The 21,929-nt window shown below is 33.3% G+C and overlaps 1 protein-coding gene across 1 annotated transcript in view; it reads left to right on the forward strand.

Moving 5' to 3' along the window:
* Nucleotides 1-21,929, forward strand: part of COG5 (component of oligomeric golgi complex 5) — a 296,956-nt gene that overhangs the window by 161,058 nt on the left and 113,969 nt on the right. Inside the window, exons 8-10 of the mRNA XM_068550382.1 lie at nt 11,170-11,335; nt 17,947-18,059; nt 18,313-18,390. Coding sequence (XP_068406483.1) covers nt 11,170-11,335; nt 17,947-18,059; nt 18,313-18,390 — 357 coding nt within the window. The remainder of the gene's footprint in view (nt 1-11,169; nt 11,336-17,946; nt 18,060-18,312; nt 18,391-21,929) is intronic.

Genomic DNA, 21,929 nt, shown 5'->3' on the forward strand with positions numbered 1-21,929 from the left:
CATCTGTTGATGATTTTTGCCTAAATCTTTTTATTTTTTTCAACAGAGATTGTGAAAAAGTAATTTTCTATTTTTATTATTAGTTTATATTTGTTAGCCGTGATTCTTTTGCAAAGAAGAATTTTCACTCATTAATTAAGGATATTTGGTTATCCTGAACTGCAGTTCCTTTTTAAAATGATGGATAAATGTTTAAATTTTGCATTTTTTATTACCAATTTACAGAGTAATGAGTTTATATAATAAGTCACCACCCAAGGTAGCAAATGAGGCATACTTTTGTTCTCATTTGTTTTTCTTTTTTTCAAAGTATTGTTATAGATTCATGTTTCTGTTCTTTTTTTTTTTTTTTTAGAATTTTTTTTTTTTTTTTGGATGTGGACCATTTTTAAAGTCTTTACTGAATTTGTTACAGTATTGCTTCTGTTTTATGTTTTGGTTTTTTGGCTGCGAGGCATGTGGGATCTTAGCTTCCCCACCAGGGATTGAACCCGCACCCCCTGCATTGGAAGGCAAAGTCTTAATCATTGGACCACCAGGGAAGTCCCTCATGTTTTTTTATATATTGTGTTTTAATCAGTTTGGTACTGGATGAGACTGCTAGTGCTATAACAACAAGCTAGACCAACAGTGGCTTAAATAGATAGGGATTTGTCTGGATGTGGGTGGTGCTAATATTGTTTCAGCCTACTTCACAAGCATGCAGGTCTTTCTTTCCATTCTGCCTTTCTTAGTGTCCCCTTGCTTGTCACGTCACGGTCACAAGATAGCTGTCACACTGCAGGCATTAATCCACGTTCACGGAGTGGAGATGGGGCAGTGCCAGCTGCCAGCCAAAAGGCAGCGTTACAAAATCCTTTTTCAAAATTGCTCCAGTGGACCTATCCTTATGTCTCATTGACCAGATATGGGTCTCACGGTCACCCCAACTGTCAGGAGGACTATGAAAGCAAGTACCTGGAAAGAGGAACAGAATTGTAAACATTGACTTAAGCTACTCAAGAACTATTGCCTACTGCAGTGCACACTGCCACCCCTGGAGAAAATTAGGATTTTAGTAATAAGAAAGAAGGAGGGAATGAATTTTAGGGAATACCTAATAATGCCTGCCATAAATATCTTTGGTAAAGCATGGAATGACTAAAATTATTATATTGTATTGCTTTATTTAAAAGTAAGCCACATATATACATTTAAGTTAAAAACATATTAACAGAGTGAGATTTGGGTGCTTGCAACATTAATGTCTCATGATTACCTTTATTTTCCTATAAAATTCATTTTATTATTAAACACATTTTTAGTGTCCTTGAAATATTATCTGCTGTTATCTTATAGGATGGGAATATTATTCTAAGTATTGGCATCATTTAAAAACTTTTACTTAATACCAAACTGTAAATTCATATAGACTATGCTCTCAAGATTCATTTTATAAAGAATTTGGAAGTTAAAAGAACGTTTTTCTGTATATTGATCATCTCTTTACCGTCTCCATTTTTTAGGCTCTTTGTGTTATTACTACTTTTTTTTGTAGAACCTTCCTCTTCCAATCCATGTTCACTTTCATTCTTTTGTCTCCTTCTTTTTCTTTTTCCTCTCATTTTCCCCATGCCTTTTTATAGCTCTTCTTTTTTTCTGCTGCTTTTCAAAAAGGGCTAGAATAAAGGTGATTTTTGGTTGATAAGATCATACTGCGCTATTAAATGTTCTTCTTAGTTTCTTAATTTCATTTGGGTTTTGCACTGTTGACTGCTGATTGTTAACAGGTTCTGATATAATCATATTAGGTTAGCTGAGAAGTACATATCAAGCATTAGTGGGCTCCATGCTACTGAATCAGAAAAGCCACTGGTAAGCTCTGGATCACAACCGAGGTAGCTAATATAATTCTTGCCTTTAAATTACGTTATTTAATGCGATTCTCTCTTCCTTCAGTACTTGTAATCTCCCATGGGGTTCCATAAAGTCTTCAGTGTTTTAGACATGTCATAGCTTCAAAAAAAGTGTCCAGTGTATGTATCATGTTAGGGCACACAGTTACTATAAACTGCCTTAAATATTTTGGCCTATTATATACTTGTTATGTATAAGATGTTGTGAATTTATTAACACTATTCTGGAGAAATAAAATATTTGGATCTTAGAATTCCTCAGTTATTGTGCGTGATTAAGGTGCTCTGCTTTTTATCTTAAATTTACCTGAAAACTAGCCTAATTTTTTTAAATACGTAGTCTTCGGAGGTAGTGGTTTAAAGAATTATCTTCTTTGTGATAAAAATTCTTAGATCTGTATCCTTTCTATGCTATAAAAAAATAAAATAATAAGCTTTTTTTTTTCCCCCAGCAGTAAGGATTGTCTGTCTATATAGTGGAAGATACCTGTTCTTTGAATTTTTGCTTGAACTGACTTTGCATTTTTCTCACTATAACCTCTATGTTTTTCGGGAAGCCGGGTTGGGGACTTGTAGATCATTTCCCTCTCCATCTCCCTCCCCACCTTTCTCCATCACTCCCCCCTTTTTAATGTGATTTTGGGGGTACTTATTTTTTGTCTTATTTTAATTGAGTATGAAATGGATTACTAATCAAACCTTGAGGAAATACTGTAGTCCTGAAACCTCCTACTAACCAAAACAGCAGAATAGCAGCAAGAAATTTTATCTTCTTTTATTTGTCCTTTTCCTTCCCTTGGCTCATTGTATTCTTTTATATATGAAACCTAAAGAAAAAGAATTTAACTGTTAAAGAATTAGTTCATTAGGAGAAAAAGTAAAATGTGATCGTTAGTCTTTGTGATACAAGGATTATTTGATCCTTGCAGAGTGGAATCCTGGTCTTGAACATTTATGTGATTTTTGCATTTTGTTTCTAATTAAATCAAATTCTGTCACCTTTTCCATTTCTAATTCAATTATATGAAGCTTTTAAAATCCTATCAAACTTCTGATTTAGTACTGTATTTATGCTCACAGAGGTCATCTCTTATTAACTATAGCTTAGTTAACGCGAGAACATTGCTTGTTATTTTATGGCACAATCTTTACAGCAGTCTTGCTATCTCTGTGTTCCATTAGCTGAGTGCCAGCTGTTGCTTTGGATACAGTGTTCCTGTTTTGGCAAGCTTTTTAGGGATCCTAAACAACTGTGCTTCTTTTCTGACTGTATTCTTGTGTGGTTTTATTTTCCTCCCGTGTATGCTACAGAGTTGTGGGAAAAGAAAGAAAAAAATGACATCATCCATATTTGTTTCCAAAGCAAAAGAAATAATTTTAGTTTAATAAAGCAAATGGTTGTGCCATCTCTCGAAATGTTTTTGAAGACGTAGAAATCTGTCTTGATCTACTTATGAAGTAGATCTACTCTATTACCTGGTCTTTCATCTCATTTTATATTACAGTTTCTGAAGTTGGGCAATTTCATATATGGTTAAGTGATTTATTGAAGGTCACAGTGACAATTTGTAGAAAAATTGCTCCTAGAATATTGACTCTCTCATTTAAAGAGAAGACATTGTCTAGAAGACATTGCTACCTTTTCAGTAGTTTATCTCTTTCTAGAAAGCGTGGTCTTTTTCAAATGTGGTTACTTTGTTTTGAGATCTCTTACAAATACCTGCAAAACTGGTATATCTGGAGATGTAGAGACAAGTGGTGACAGGATGACCTGTTGCAGAGTATAGAATAGGGAGTGAAGGGGCCGAGGCCTAAAACTGGCCTGCCAGTAACCAGCTGTGGGCCTGTCCTCTTGGTACCTTAGTTACCTAACTGTGAAATGAGCATTGTAATAGTTATTCTACTTATGTTCTGTTGACAAAAGAAAATTAATGGATATGAAGGCCATTTTAAGCATTACTGTCTAGGGGAGAAGGCATCTCCATATAGTATACTGTTTCCACAGATCAGGATGGGACATGGCAATGAATGCAGACCTCGCAAGGGCACAAAATACCGAGAATGGGGTCTGGTTTTGTAAAGAGGGGCGGTTGGGTAGGTGGTGTAAGGAAACAGAGAAGTCCTAGAGCTGATCCTGGAGCACTGAGAAAATAGGCCCACAAAGCAGGCAGTTGCAAGATGAGCAGTGAATTGAAGTGTTCACATTGTATTTGCAAGGACTACCTGTGGGATTAGAAAGAGGATCCTATTAAGGGCAATTTATGATTTTACTGATTTAAACTCTGCTAAAGTTGGGATTTGCAGCAGAGAGTGGGGAGCCAGGTGAGGCAAGGAGTTGATTAACTGTTTGCCACTGAATTAAAACCATTAAACTTCCCAGAGAACACAGTGCCCCAGGGTACTAGAAAAGAAGGAATTTCTTCGTGGGCAGTTTTCAGGGAGACTTTAAACTTGAGGATATTGTATGCAAGCAAGATTGGCCAACCTGTTTATTTGTACAGAAAGGTAACATAAGTACAGGTTTCCGACACTGACCTGTAGGTTGGTAGCAATCATGCTGAGGTTTTATGAGTTCTCATTAAAATTCAGAATAAAAACAAGGTAGTGACTTACTCTGAGAACTTCCCCCCTATTTTTCTTGTTATTTAAATAACCTTTCTTTTATGAATTGATGATAGTAGATAGTGAAGTTTTAAAAAATGTCCTTACTTATTAGCAAAGTAAAAAGATAGCATTTATTGGTCATTCTTACTTACTTTTAAACTTTATTTTACTGCTTAAAGAAAATCAGACTTTAATTGGTACTAACGGTTATTTGCAAATAACCGTTGTTATTTGGAAAAAGCATGAACTTTAAAAGCAGACATTTTAATGTTTGAATCCTTGCTCTGCCATTTATTCTTTGTTGTCTTGGAACTTTGGCTAACTTCTCTATTCCTCAGTTTCTCTGTCTTTCAGTAGAGAACAGTATAACTATTTTGAATGTTTTGTTGGGGAGGATTAGACCTCACGTGTATAAAGCCCCTAAAATAATGCCTGGTTCATAATAGGGCCTTACTGGATGACTACAGTAGAAAAATTAGGTTTATCACAATTATCCAGATTCCTTGGCCTCATTCCTAAACCTATCAAAGAAGATGAAATCCAAGCATATGGGTTTTTTAAATTGGGATAAAATACACATAACATGAAATTTACCACCATCAGGGTTCATTAGTGTTAAGTACATTCACATTAATGCTCATCCAGTCTCCAGAAGTCTCTTCATCTTGCTGGACTGAAACTCTGTGTCCATTGAACAACAACTCCTATTCCTGTCTGTCCCTCAGCCCCTGGCAACCACTGTTCTACTTTCTGTCTGTGAATTTGTCTTCATATAAATAATATATAAATAATATTATCTTCATAAAATGTAATCACACAGTAACTTTTTGTGTGACTGGTTTATTTCACGTAGCATAATATGCTCAAAGTTCATCCATGTTGTAGCATGTGACAGGATTTCTTTCCTTTTTAAGGCTGAGTAATATTTCATTATATGAATACATATTTTCTTCATCCATTCAATGGACATTTGGGTTGCAAGCATATGTATTTTTTCCCTGTTGCTCTTAACCCTCTGTATTGATTTCCTAGGGCTGCTATATCAAATTACCACAAACCAGGTAACTTTAAACAACAGAAATTTATTCTCTCATAGTTCTGGAGGTTAGAAATCCAAATTAAGGTGTTGGCAGGGTCAGTCTCCTTCTGAGGGCTCTAAGGAAGAATCATTCCTTGTCTTTTCCTAGCTTCTTTTGGCTCCAATCAGTGCTTGAAGTTCCTGTTGGCTTGTTAACTGTGTCACTCCATTCTCTGTCTCTTGTCAAGAGACCTTTTTCACTGTGTGTGTCTCTGTGTATGTTATTCTCTCATAAGGCCATCAGTGATTGGATTTAGAGCTCACCATAATCCAGTATGACCTCATCTCAACTGAACTGACTACACATGCATTTAAATAAACTAATGTTACATGAACTCTGTATCAGAATTGAAAAAGAGGCAACGCTTACATGATTATTTTATAAAGCCAGTATAAAGTTGAAATCAAGATAAGGATATCATGAGGAAGAAAATTTAATAGCTATCTTTCTTGAAAGTTGATGCAAAAATACTAAACAAACTATTAGCAAATGTAAGTCAGGGATATCTAAAAAGGGTAATTTATCATGACCAAGATGGCTTTAGTTTAGAAGTGTAATGTAATTTCTTCAGTAAAGGAAAAAAATTGATGATCTCAACACATAAAAAGAAAGAAAACATTTAATAAAGTTCAGCATCAATCTGTGTAAAAATACTCTTAGACCAAGAATAGAACTTCATTAATCCACTTTTATCACTTTTACTCAGCGGATTACTGACTCTCCTAACCAGGGTTATAAGAAAAAGCAATAAAATGTAGAAGGACTAGAAAGGAAAAAAATAAAGATTATTCAGAGGTAACATGATCTTATGTATAGCAAATCCAAAACAATCTACAAATAAACTAATTAATGACTGAGTTTTGAAAGCTTGGTAAAATTCCATTTACAAATACCAATGGTGTTTTTAATATAATAGCAACAGATAAATAGAAAAATTTTAAATTACTATTTATAATATCAAAAAACATCAAATGTGTAGGAATAATAAAAATCAAAGATATGTAAAATCCCTTTACAGAAACTATAATAATATTAAGAGGAATTAAAGGGGACCTGAATAAATGAAGAGAGATAATATATTCATGGATTGGAGAGCTCAATATTACAAAGACTTCCATTTTTTCTAATTTTATCTGTAGACTTAGTGCAAACCCATAGTTCCACAGGCCTTTTTTTTTTTTAATGGAAATTGTCAAGCCTGTTATAAAATTTATATGGATGTACCATGAACCAAGAGTAGCCTATAACAAACTGATAAAAACAGAGGCAGAGGACTATCAAAACTTACTTTAAAGCTACAATAATTTACACAGGTGAATTAGTGTAAGGACAGAGAAATGGCACAGAATTGTTGGTCCAGAAACAAAAACACATAAATGGAAACTTCACTTATTGCAGAGGTAGCCCTTGAGATTGAGGAGAGAAAGATTATCATTTGCTTCTTTGTTTTCTCAAATAAATTGTGCTGGGTCAATCGGATATTCATACAGAAAAACACTAATCTTGGCTCTTGTCTCACATTATGCAGAAACTAATTCCAGGTGGATTGTATATCTAAATGTGAAGGGTAAACCGATAGAGGTTCTGGAGGATAACTTCACGAAAGAAATATATTTTCATGATTGAAAGACATCTTCATGAATATGGGATGGGAAGGTTTTTCAAACAGGATACTGAAAGTGCTAACCATGGAGAATAAGGTCAATAAAATGGCCTGCATTCAAATTAGGAACTTCTCTGCCTTAAAGGACTTCTTAAGAGTGGGAGAACATATTTGCAGTATATACAGTCATCAAAGTGATTACACCCAGAATATATGAACAACTTGTACAAATATATAAAGGACAAAAAAAAAAAGAGAAAAGTAGACAAGAGAGATGAATATGCACTTCACAAAAGAATATATCCAAATGGGTAATTAACAAGCAAGAAGGGATAACTCCTTAGCCATCATGGAAATGTAAATTAAAACAATAGTGCTCACTCAAAAGTACAGATAAAATTAAAGAGGATGATAATTCTAAATTTTGGCAGGATTGGGGAGCACATATTTCTGGTCAGGGTATAAGTTGGTACAATCACTTTGGAAAATTGGCCGTATCTACAAGTACTAAGCATACAAATACCATATGATCCAGCAATTCTACTCTTAGCCAACAGAAATGCATATACATACGTTCACTAAAAGCTGTGCGCTAGAATGTTCATGGAGGCATTATTTAAAATACCTAAAAAATGGAAATAATGCAAATGTACGTTAACAGAAGGATGGATACATAAACTAAAGTAAATTTCTACTCTGGAATACTCCACAGTGGTGAAAACGACAACTGCTACATACAACAACATGGATGAATTTTACAAATAAGATATTGACTAAAAGGAGCCAGACACAAAATAATACTTTATGGTTCTATTTATGTAAAATTCAAAAACAGGTAAAACTAAAGAATGGTGTTAGAAATTATGATAGTGATAATATTTGGAAAGATGCAGTTGGGGAAGCCACAAAAGATTCAGAGGTTCTGCTAATATTTGGTTTTGTGGTCTAGGTGGTAGTTATATAGGTATGTTCACTTTGTGATATTTCATAAAGCTATGCCTACATAATGTGCACATTCCTCTGTATGTTAAAGAATTTAATTTTAAATTCTCATTTTTATAGTTTCCCAACTAAAAAATGGTGTTTATATTAAACTATGAATATAAATAACTGGCATTAATAGAAAAAGTCATGTTAATTAGAAAGCTTAAAATTACATCTAGAATTTTTATAAGTAGTTTAAATTATAGTTATTATAAATATTATGTTAGATGCTTTTTTATTGAAGTATAGTTGACGTGTAATATTATGTTAGTTTCAGGTGTACAACATAATGTTTTGACAATCAGATACATTACTAAATGATCATCACAATAGGTCTTGTTACCATCTGTCACCATGCAAAGTTATTACTGTATTATAGACTGTATTTCCTATGCTATACATTGCATCCTTGTGACTTGCTTATTTTGTAACTGGAATTTTGTAACTCTTTATCCCCTTCACCTATTTCATCCAACCCCTCAACAATCCCACTCCCCTCTGGCAACCACCAGTGTGCTCTGTGAGTCATTTTGTCTTTTGTTTGGCTTGTTCATTTGTTTTGTTTTTTAGATGCCACATATACATGAGATCATACAGTATTTGTCTTTTTCTCTCTGACTTATTTCACTCAGCATAAACCCTCTAGGTCCATCCATGTTGGCACAAATGGCAAGATTTCATTCTTTTTTATGGTTGAGTAATGTTCCATTGTATATACCACATCTTTTTTATCCATTAATCTGTTGATGACACTTAGGTTGCTTCCATATCTTACCTGTTGTAAATAATGCTTCAGTGAACATAGGGGTACGTATATCTTTTTGAATTAGTATTTTTGTGCTCTTTGGGTAAATACCCAGAAGTGGAATTGCTGGATTGTATGGTATTCTTTTTAATTTTTTGAGGAACCTCCATAGTGTTTTCCACAGTGGCTGTACCAATTTACATTCACACCAACAGTGCATGAGGGTTCCCTTTTTTCCATATCCTTGCCAACACTTATTTGTTGTCTTTTTGATGATAGCCATTCTGATATTGGATGCTTCTTTAATAATGCACTGTACATGTTACTGTTTTGAAAGTTTTTGGTAGTCAATAATTTTTGGAGTAGAAACGTACAAAGACTGCTCCATTTTAGCTAGATCTTTCAAGTAAAATATGACTTTAAATGTTTTCAATTAACATACACATATAACTTCCAGTGTACATTCACTGTAAGCTATTGAAGTTACAGAATTATTGTAAGTTACTGAAACTCTATATGTTGAGAAGCTGTGCTTTTCAGATCCTTTGAGGATAATAAAGGCAGTAAACACAATTTTACACTGTGTGTCTATATTCTAGTATTACAAGGTGAAGATATTCTTTGAAATTGCTCAGGTAATGCTTTCTTAGATTATATAGACATTTGAATAGTGATAGGGGAAATTTCTTTACAGCTGCCTAATTTTGATTTTTGATATCTACTAAAAAGTGAAAAAAAAATCACTATGGATGGAATGGAACTAACAACAACTAAAGTGCTATACGCCATATTTTCAGTTAATAATTTTGTATGAAATAGCTTATTTTCTCCCCTTTTCTTTGTTAGTACATTGATACAGAATTGACAGTATATATTAGAATAAAATTCTATTATAATCATGCAAGTTAAAATTTTTTAATTAAAACATTTTAATATGAAACAATGTCCATTTGCTTCTCTTTCTTGTTTAATATTAAAAAAGTCTAAAATGGGTATCGGTATTCACCAACCATGTTTCCTGATATTGTCTTTAAGCTGATTCTGCTCTGCCTCTGTGTGTGTGTGTGTGTGTATCTGAGGCATGTACTATTACTAACACCAACAGATTTCAGAAATAACATTTTGTGTTGTTTATAAACTTAACAGTCAAGAAAATGTTAATGAAATAATCTAACTTTTTAACTATGTGCCTTTAATAATAGACACTGAATCATAAATGAAAGAGGAATTTCAGCTATTTGGGCCTGGACGTATATGTTGGTGTACAAGATCTGCCTTGTTAATTCAGTCATTTACTTAGTGACACATCCAGCAACCTATTTATATCACTATGGACTTAATCTACTCATAGATGGTGTTTCTACTCCCCACCTCGTTGCTTACCTCTCTCTGCTTCAGTCACTCTTCTCCAGCCACCATTATGACCTAATTGCTGTTTCACTAGCTACCAAGCACATTTCTACCTCTGCACTTTCACTGATACCGCTGCCCAGATCTGTATTTCCCCATATCCTCCATAGATTTCATTATATGTAGGTCTCCGTTTAAATACCACCCTGAGAAGCATTCTCTGACTCTTCCCTCCATAATAATCCACATCATTCTCTATTCTTATTCCCTGCCTCCTTCTTTATAGCGTTTATCACTACCTGATATTCTCTTACATTTACCTTTTATACATTTCTCAGTAAATACAAGATCCATGCGGGCAGAGACTCAATTGGTTTTATTTACTACTGTATTTCCAGCACATAGAAGCAAGATAGACCCATAGTAAGCACTCTATAGATATTTGTAGTTTCAGTGAATGAAGGAAGGAAGGAAATATAATGAATAATAGTATCAGTCTGCATAGCTCAGCCCTCAGTTGACTCTGCAGAATTCATTTATTTATTCTCTAAACAAATATAGGGTTGTTGTTAGTTCCAGCATGGCTCTCTTCGTAGGGATTGGGGGTAAATTTTAAGTAAGCCCTAAAAATATAACAGATTTTTAATTTTGTTATTATCCTTTTAAAGGAGGAGGAAAAGGGAAAGGGAGGAAATCATACACATGGTATTTAACTTTGTCTTTTAGGAAATAAATAATGACTAAAAATGATATTTGTTCCAAATGCATTGTCTTTGTTCTTGTCTGTAATAATTTTAAAATATTGTAGTAACTGCTCAAGTACCACTTAAAGTTGTAGAGTTATGTTGTTTGTGTTTGTTTTCCTATTTATATCTGTTCCCAACTCACCCCCCCACCACCTTGTTAAAGAATCCAACCCAGGTCGGAACAGCTCTTCAGGTTTTCCATAATCTTGGAACTTTGAAGGATACTATTACCAGCGTCATGGATGGATATTGTGCTGCTATAGAAGAAAATATCCACAGTGCATTAGACATCAAAGTTTTGACTCAGCCTTCCCAGTCAGCTGTGAGAGGTATGGATGTGGTTTATCTTTAGCTTCTTTATTTATTTATAACTGAAAAGTCCTTTGAATAGTATGTGAAGCATTCAAGTTTCAAAGTAATCTAACGACTCATTTTTTAGTAGACAGAAAATGAGAGAAGAAATTATGTTTTAGAATTTATTTATAACTTTTTTTGTCTAATCAGTGAGTTGAACTGGCCAATTGGTATATTCAGAACTTCTAGATAAAATCTGTAAACTATGGCTTCATTTAGTTCAGAGGAAACAGATGCAAGAAAAAAAAAAGGAACATATTTTTCTTTCTGAAATCCTTATCCTCACATGTACTTCTTATTGAGGCAGAAAATATTTTTTAAGGAAATACAGTCTCTACTTTATCTTTCTGGGCTTTTGTATAATTCTCGTACTCAGGAGCAGTAACGGGTAAATGTGGAGATAGAAGCTGATAAAAGCTTTGGGAACATTACAGCTATAGCAAAATCTAAAGAAAACCAGAAACAGGTAGATTCAAGGTAGCAGTCTCAACCCTTTTCCTTCCAAAAGATACCCGATGATGACATTCACATATATAACACACTTCATAGACATGAAAGACTACATGTTCTGTGTACCTCTCATTTTTCTAAGCAACACCAACTCTGCATTTGTCTCCTTAAAATCTTTCTTCTCTCCTGTTAATATGGATGGACTGTACTTGCTCCTAGCAGAGACCAAGTACTCTGCTTTTGCATTTGATCCCATCACTCAAAGGTGTTGCTTTCACAGATCCCCTCTCTCTACCATATCATCAGTTTTTCCTTCATTATGTCTCTTTCCCATCACATACAATCGTGCTATTGTATCTTCTTCTGCTTAAAGACAGTCAAACAAATCTATCTTGACTCAATTTCTTTCTTCAGTTTTACCACCTTATTTTATTCAGACTATAGAAAAATTCCCCAAAGTGTTGTCTATACCACTTGCCTCCAGTTTTTCTCTCATTTTTCTATTGAACAAGATACTCTAATACCACAGAGTTGTCCTTAAGAATAGATAATACATGTAAAATTAATAACAGTTCTTGATATAGGGCTAATACTAAAAAATATTTGCAGTCATTGATTATTATTTTTATGTTTGCTATATAAACATAACCTTAAATAACACAGAATATATGTCCCTCATAAATAATTTGCACTAGATAAAAAGAGATAAAAGAATTTTAGATCTTAAAGGGATTTTTAAAGGTTAGCCCTAGCCTCTGAATAGGTCTGTATTAAGACCATCCCAGAAGGAGAGCTTTGACAAGAAATTGCCAGAGGAGATTTTGCTCTCAGCTTTTCCCAGCAGTTATTCTCAAAAAGTTTGATCTAATGTTTAAATTTCCAGAAGCAGTTTAATCTCATTCCCTCTTGTGTTGTCAAGAATAGGAAAAAAATGAAAGCAATTATTCACATCCTGTCAGTGCTAATGTATGCTCCCTTTTTTTGAAAGAATAAAGAGTTTAAAAGCCTTATTATCATCTGTTGAGGAGTGGATACCATGATTTAATGTAGAAACCCTACTCTTCATTATTTTTTAATAGAATGATCATTGCTATTTTTATTTTTTTTAAACGTTATGTTGGCAGGATTAATGTTAATTGCCTGATCTTGTGGGTTATATTGAGATTATGTAGTAGAATGTCATTTTTGTTGGAAATACACATTAAAGCCTTCAGGGGTGATGGGGCCTCATATCAGTAACTTATTCCCAAATGATTCAGGGAAAAATATTTTTTACTATACTTTAAAATTTTCTATATGTGTAAGATTGTTTCAAAACTTACAAAATAAATAGCATTATTATAATTATATGGGAACACATGTTACCCAAAATGTATCTAAAAGTTTATAATTCACTAAGGAAAAGATAAATAACCCAATTGAAAAAAATAGATGAATATGAATAGGCAGATCACAGAAGAACATATCCAGTAAACATGAAAAGATGTTCAGCCTCTTTTTAGAGGATATGAACTAGAAGAACAAATGATGCAAGATACTATTTCTCAGTCATGAGATTGGCAAAATCTAAATCTAAAACAGAACTAAATGTTGGATGAGGGCAGAAACTCTTGTACTCTGACTGTAGGAGAATAAAATGTTTCAAGCATTTTATTCAGTTGTATCAAACTGCTCACTGAGGTTAAAAATGGGTATACCTTATGATCTTATAATTTCTCTTTTAAGAGTAAACCCTAGAGAAACTCTGGCACATATGTATAAGAATTTTTATTACTATTATTCATAATAGTTAAACATTGAAAACAATCTTTCCTTTATTGGAAAAATGAATAAACTTGCTTATTTATTAAATAACTACTATACAATATTTAAATTTATAAATTTTATCAGTATAGATAATTCTCAGCTCCCTTACATGAAAAAGCAAGTTGCAGAAAGATACAGTATCATACTGTATTTAAAGCCTAAGAATGTGACAGACGGTGCTATGTATTGCTTTACATACATACATATGTAATGAATGTATAAATATATGCCTTGTAATAATAATCATTAATTTCAAAATAACATGAGCTCTGGGGAGAGAGCAAGGAAAATGAGACCAGGAACGAAGGGGTATATTTAGGGACCTTCACTTTATTCATTCATCCTTTTTAAAAATTTTATTTTTTAAGTCTATTTTTCTAGAGTATTTTTACGTTCACAGCACAATTAAGAGGAAGGTACAGAGATTTTCCATATACCCTCACCCCCACGCGTGCACAGCCTCTCTCATGATCAGCATCCCCAGCAGAGTGATACATTTGTTACAGTTGGTGAACCTGCATTGACATGTCATAACCACCCAAAGTCCATAGCTTACAATAGGGTTACTCTTAGGTTTCTACATCTATGAGTTCGGACGAATTTATAATGAATGACGTATTTCCATCATTATAATATCAAACAATATTTTCATGGCCCTAAAAATCCTCTAAGCGTTGCTTATTCATCTCCTCACTCCCAGCCCTGTCAACCACTGATCTTTTTATTGTCTCCATAGTTTTACCTTTTTCAGAATGTTATATAGTTGGAATTCTACATCATGTAGCCTTTGCAGATTGGCTTCTTTCACTTAGTAATAAGCATTTAAGTTTCCTCCGTTTCTTTTCATGGCTTGATAGCTCTTTTTTTTTTTTAGTACTGAATAATATTCCACTGTATGGATGTACTACAGTTTATCCATCCACCTAGTGAAACATCCTGGTTGCTTTTAAGTTTCGGCAATTATGAACAAAAGCTGCTGTAAACATCTTTGTGCAGGTTTTTGTGTGGACATAAGTTTTCAGCTCCTTGGGGTAAATACCAAAGAGCACAATTGCTGCATTGTATGGTAAGAGTATGCTTAGTATTGTAGGAAACCACCAAACTGTCTTCCAGAGTAGCTTTACCATTTTGTGTTCATGCCATCAGTGAATGAGGGTTTCTCTTGCTCCCTATCCTCACCAGCATTTGGTGTTATCACTGTTCCAGATTTTGGCCGCCTAATGGATATGTAATGGTATCTCAGTGTTGTTTAAATTTGCATTTCCCTGATGCTGTATGATATGGATCACCTTCTCATATGCTTATTTGCCATCTGTACATCTTCTTTGGTGAGGGAGGTGTCTGTTAATGTATTTGGCCCATTTTTTAATTGGGTGGGTTTCTTACTGTTGTAAGAATTTTTATTTTGGGTAGCAGTTTTTTCAGATGTGTCTTTTGCAAATATCTTTTTTTCCAAGTCTAAGGATTGTCTTCTAATTCTCTTGATTATTTGTCTCTCCCAGAATAGAAGTTTTTAATTTTAATGAAGTCCAGCTTATCAGTTACTTCTTTCATAGAACATGTCTTTGGTATTGTATCTAAAAAGTCATTGCCATACCCAAAGTCATCTGGGTCTTCTCCTTTGTTATCTCCTATGAGTGTTATAGTTTTGCATTTTACTTTTAGGTCTGTGACCATTTTGAGTTAATTTTGGTGAAGTATGTGAGGTCTATGTCTAGATTCATTTTTTTGCATGTGGTTATCGAGTTATTACAACATGATTTGCTGAAGATTCTACCTTTGCCGAATTTATTGCCTTTGCTCCTTTTTCAAAGATAATTTGACTATATTTATGTGGGTGTATTTCTGAGCTCACTATTCTGTTCCATTTATCTATTTGTCTTTTTTGCTAATACCACATTGTCTTGATTACTGTAGCTTTATAGAATGTCTTGAAGTTGGCTAGTCAGTCTTCCAACTTTGTTCTTTTTCTTCAATATTGTGTTGGCTCTTCTGGTTCTTTTGCCTCTCGATATAAACTTTAGAATCTGTTTGTTGATATCCAAAAACTAACTTTCTAGAATTTGGATATGGATTGCATTGAATCTATAGATCTAATTGGGAAGAACTGACATCTTGACAATATTGACTCTTCCATCGATGAACATGGACTATTTCTCTATATATTTAGTTCCTCTTTGATTTTGTTCATCAGAGTTCTGTAGCTTTCCTCATAAAGATTTTGTACCTATTTTGTTAGATTTATTTATACCTAAGTATTTCATTTGGCCGGTGGGTAACATACATGGTATTTTGTTATCAAATTCAATTTCCACTTGTTCATTGTTGGTATATAGGAAAGCAATTGACTTATGTTCATTAACCTGGTATCTTACAACCTTGCTATAATCACTGATTAATTCCAGGACTTTTTTGGTTGGTTCTTTCAGATTTTCTACACAGATGATCGTATCATCTGCAAACAAAGACAGTTTTATGTCTTACTTCCCAGTATACACCTTTCTTTCCTTTTCTTGCCTTAGTGCATTAGCAAGGACTTCCAGTATAATGTTGAAAAGTGGTGGTGAAAGGGGACATTCTTGCCTTGTACCTGATCTTGATGGGAACATTTCTCATCATTAAATGTGATGTTAGCTGCAGGCTTCTTATAGATAGTCTTTATTAAGTTGAGAAAATTCCCTTTATACTTAGTTTATTGAGAGTTTTTACCATTAATGGTTGTTGAATTCTGTCAACTGTGATCAAATGTATTAATGTGATTTTTCTTTTTTTAGTCTGTTGATGTGATGGATTATGTAAACTGTTTTTTTTAATTTATTTATTTAATTTTATTTTTGGCTGTGTTGGGTTTTCGTTGCTGCACGCGGGCTTTTCTCTAGTTGTGGTGAGCAGGGGCTACTCTTTGTTGTGGTGCGCGGACTTCTCACTACAGTGGCTTCTCTTTGTTTCGGAGCACGGGCTCTAGGTGCATGGGCTTCAGTAGTCATGGCATGAGGGCTCAGTAGTTGTGGTTCGCGGGCTCTAGAGCGCAGGCTCAGTAGTTGTGGCGCACATGCTTAGTTGCTCTGCGACATGTGGGATCTTCCTGGACCAGGGCTCAAACCTGTGTCCCCTGCATTGGCAGGCTGATTCTTAACTACTGCACCACCAGGGAAGCCCTGTAAACTGGTTTTTGAATGTTGAACCAGGCTTACATACCTGGGCTAAATCCCATTTGATTATGGTGTAAAATTCTTTTTATACATTTTTAGATTTTATTTGCTAATATTTTGTTGAGGCTTTCTACATCTATGTTCATGAGGTAGTGGTCTCTAGTTTTATTTCCTTTTAATATCTTTATTATCTAGAATAACAATTCACCATCTTGTTATTTCCTTCAACTTCCGGAATGCTTCTTTCCTCAAACTTTGAACGCTTCTTTTGCTCTCTGGCCCAGTATGCACCAGGTTCACCTTCTATTTTTACCTCTCCAGGTATGGAATCACTTTTTTCTTCAGTAAGCTTTGTTTTCTTTTATTGGGGAATGGTGCATAGAGATTGAAATTTGGATATCAGACATGCTCATTTCTATTAAGGAGTTGTCGTCTCTCTGTCTTTTAGTGAATAGAATTGGCAAATACCTCCAATCCCCATTACACATTTGTATCTTTGTTCTGTTTATAGTGAGAACCTTCATTTGCGCCATTCTAAAATAGACTTAGTTTCAATATTACTATCAAGCAGCACATCTATTAAGTAAAGTACAGTATTTCTTTGCGATTCTTTTTGCCCCTAAAATATATCTTACTAAAGTCAGGATGCTGTAATTAAAAATTACTTGAATTAATTATTTTCCTGTGTGTGGTGGTTGTATTATTAATTTGAAGTACCATTAGTTTTATGTGTTTCTGTATTTGTTTATATTTAGTTTTAGAGTTTGCTTTTTTCATTCTTTTAAAATTTAAATTTATTTTGAAACATCAGTATATAAGATGTTTGTATGGTCCACAGAGACTCACCGCTTCTATCCCTGTTCCTTTTACCTGATACTACCTCCCACCTCTTCAACTCCCCTTCTAGGAAACCTTTCTTATTAATTCCTCTTTTCTGTATTATCCTTCCTGTGTGTGTGTGTGTGTGTGTGTGTGTGTGTGTGTGTGTGATTGTATTTTCCTTTCTTAAACACAAAAGGTTAAGATTCTTTTTTATGTCATTTATAAGAAATTATAATTTCTTCAAAAAGGAACTTCTCATCTTTTAGCCTGTGTGTGCTTTTCATAATAACATATCAGTACATTTTATTATATTTGGAAATTTTTATTTTTCATGTTTTTCTGTTGCTCATAAACAGGGGCACCTGGACGATCTACCATGCCAGCCCCAGGAAACACTGCAGCATTTCGTGCTTCCCTTTGGACCAATATGGAGAAACTTGTGGATCATATTTTTACTGTTTGTGGCCAGGTAAATATTTGAGAGAGTGAAAATAACATTAATTATGGGTTAATTCCTGGTTATTCTAAATTGTGTGACCTTGGGCAGGTTTCTTAAAATCTCTGAGAGTTCAAAATACCTACATTAGCTAATTATAATATATGTAAGGGCTCTAGCAAAATGTCTTTTCCCTTCCCTTTCTGTTTCTAATGCTTATGCTTAATATTTGTTTCATTTGAAAATACTCAGTTATGTACATTCTCCCTCTCTTCCCCCTTTTTAGGTACAACATCTGCAAAAAATATTAGCCAAGAAGAGAGACCCTGTCTCTCACATTTGTTTCATTGAAGAAATAGTTAAGGTATGTTTAAATGAAAGTATTTTTATCTCTTTATGAAAGAATGCAGGAAGATAATGAGCCAGCATTATTTGTGTTCCTGTCTGACAGAGAGGCTACATGTCAGAGAGCTAAAGGGAAGTATGTTTCTTGACAACCACAAATTTTGTTTGCATGTTTGTTTATTGAGTAGATGCTAGCTAATACTATTTATAGAATAATTTCTCAAATGCATATAGTAATTTCCCATTTTTTAATAATATAAATGATTTATCGTAGAAGTGTTTTAAAGTCCCGATAGAGAATAAGATAAAAATTTTTGGTATATAAGAGATTTAATTAGTGGTTGTTATAATGCCTTATAAAGTCTTCTCTGAAGATGGTACAATCCATTCAGTTGTTAATTTTTCCTATAAAGCACATTAATGTATTATTTTTTCATATTCTAAAGTTTCCCTTCTGTCATCTACCAATCTACTGGCCTCGTGGGCCACAAGAATTCCTTCCATGCATAAAAATCCCTGACTCTACATTTTATTCATTCATTTTGATATGTTTTTGATAGTGATGAATGGAATAACTAGAAATTCTGTTCATTAAATCTTAACACCTAGTGCTCCAATGAAAAAGATTCTCTAAGTTTCTATCATCGTGGTGTAGATAGTTTACTTTGTAGTTCAGAATTTAAATATTTTATTTCCTGTGTTGGGGATCTCCAAAAGCACCCCCAAGTTTGGTGATTTGCTAGGAGGATTCATAGCACTCAGTACATAGTCCTGCTTGTGGCTGTGATATAGTATAGTAACAGTATATAAACCAAGTCAGACAGAGAAAGACAAATACTGTGGAATCTAAAAAACAAATGAACAAACGTAACAAAATAGAAATTAAGTTATAGATACAGAGAACAAGCAGGTGGTTGCTAGAGGGGAGCCCGGAAGGGGAAATTGGATGAAGGCAGTCAGAAGGTGCAAACTTCCAGTTACAAGATAAATAAGTACTAGGGATGTAATGTGTAGCACGATGAATATAATTAATTAATGTAATTAAGACTGCTGTATGTTATATATGAAAGTTGTTGTGATATTGCTGCATTGGGCAAAGTTTCTACATAAAAACTCACATATCAATTCTTGTCAACAATCAGTTATTACACTGGATGAACACTGGGTCAGGTTTTAAATGCATGTGAATTATTTCTAACTAAAAAGGATTATGAGGAATAGGGATATATGCTTTCATTGTATTCGTCCTTTTCATTTACTTAAAAATATTTCTTATTTAATTAAAATAAAGCCAGTGAAGATTGATCTTCCAAATATTCTTCTTCTGTTTTTTAAGACAGTAGTCATACACAATACACACATACATATTTACATTTATTATAAATTTTAATGTAACTTTACAGTTTAGTTGATGTTTTTTCTTGTAAGGTGATATTTATGAATAAAAATTTAGTCCCTCTTGGGATTCAGTGTGCTCATCTATATTCAGAATAGATCAATCTTCTTTGGAAAGTCCAAAATAACTCATGACCCTACAATTTTGGGAACTCTAGGACAAAAGAGAAGTAAAAATACTCTAAGGAAAATATGTCATAAATTACAAAGATAGCACGTAAAATTTACTATATTTGCTATAATTTCTTTAGTCTTTTCCTTCGTTATAAAGCTGTAAACAGGTATTTTTGCTAATTATATAACTACAATATAAGAGTATTATTTAGTTAAAATAATTATCAGTGGCAGTAGAACCTTTATAAAAAGTATAGGATTTTTAGAATGATTTGAGGCCCAAATAATAATCCTTAAAGTCTTCATAAAATTTTAAACTTGAGTAAGTGATGGTATATATCTTGGGTCATTGAAGAGCAGTTTTTGAACCAAGATCTCTAAATCATTTTGTGATCTGTTTTTGAGGAAAATGTTATAAAGAGAATGTTCTTACACTACTAGATTTTTTTTGGAGCTTCAAGATTTTTATGGATATATCCTGGTATTGAAAGTTCTTTCTAATTTAGTGGTTTAGCCTTTTAAACCTCTGAATATATTTTTTTAAAAATCAAAACAGTGTAAATAATTCAAGATGAAATGATTTAGAATTTATGTCATATGCTTTCTACAATATCTATTTAGAAATTAATGCTTTTTTCCTAGGAAGATAATTTCTAGCAAATAACATGTTTTTAGATTGCAATCTACCAGAACAGATTTTTAAAATTTATGTATTAAATTTTTATAAGTTGTAGTCCACATTTTGAAATTCACTGAAAGCTAAATTAATAGATATTTTCTCTTTGGTTTATAATTTAAATACAAATGAAATTACACTATTAATTTCATGTCAAGTAGGAAAATTAAGAATTAATTTTCCAGGTTTCTTTGCTTTTAAACCACTTGATTCTAATGCTTCTGTAATTAACTATAAAGTGTGATGGAATTTCCATGTTTGACTTCTTGCCAACTTGTTTCTTTTCTACAAACAAAACAAAACTGTACTTTGCATTTTCCTCTGTTAAATAATTTTTGTAATTTATTATTCTTTTGTTGTAGTTCAATACCTGTAGATTTCTTTAAAAATTAATGATTTTTATTTTTTAGAACAGCTTTAGGTGTACAAAAAAATTGAGCAGAAAATACGTCTGATACTTGCTAGGTTATCATAACATCTCTTGTGCATTATACAAAACTTATAAATGTACTACACAGTGAGCTAATCCTAATGTAAACTATGGACTTTAATTATTAATAATATATCAGTCATGGTTCATCAGTTGTAACAAATGCACCACACCAATGCAAGATGCATAATGCATTATGCAAATACATAATTTCCTGCGTCCACCATTTATAGTATCATGCAAAAGAGGTTCAGTAGTTTTACTTCCTTAAAAATCCTCTATGCTCCACCAGTTCATCCTTCCCCCACTTATCTCCTTAACCCCTGGCGACCAATGATCTTTTTACTGTCTTCAGAGTTTTGTCTTTTTCAGAATATCATATAATTGGAATCATACAGTAGGTTGCCTTTTCATACTGGTTTCTCTCACTTAGTAATATGCATTTAAGGTTTCTTCATGTCTTCATTGCTTCATTGCTCATTTTTTTTTTATCACTGAATGATATTTTACTCTGTGGATATACCTAGTTTGTTTACCCATTCACCTATTGAAGGACGTGTTGTTGCTTCCATTTTTTGACAATTATGATTTAAATTGTTACAAACATTCATGCACAGATTTTTGTGTGGATATAGATTTTCAGCTCATTTGAGTAAATACCAAGGTATGTGATTGCTGTATCTTATAGTTAGACTATGTTTAGCTTTGTAAGAAACCACCAAACTGTCTTCCAGCATGGCTGTATTATTTTGCATTCTCATTAGCAAAGAAACAACGTTCCTGTTGTTCCACATCCTTGTCAGCATTTGATATTGTCAGTGTTTTGGATTTTAACTATTCTAATAGGTATGTAGTGGTATCTCATTGATTTAATTTATATTTCCTTATGGATTTTTTTAAAAAAATTATATTTATGGGAGAAACTTGGTTAAGTTTCTAAGAC

Source organism: Eschrichtius robustus, chromosome 8 (genome assembly GCF_028021215.1).
Source record: "Eschrichtius robustus isolate mEscRob2 chromosome 8, mEscRob2.pri, whole genome shotgun sequence".
Classification (NCBI taxonomy): Eukaryota; Metazoa; Chordata; class Mammalia; order Artiodactyla; family Eschrichtiidae; genus Eschrichtius; species Eschrichtius robustus.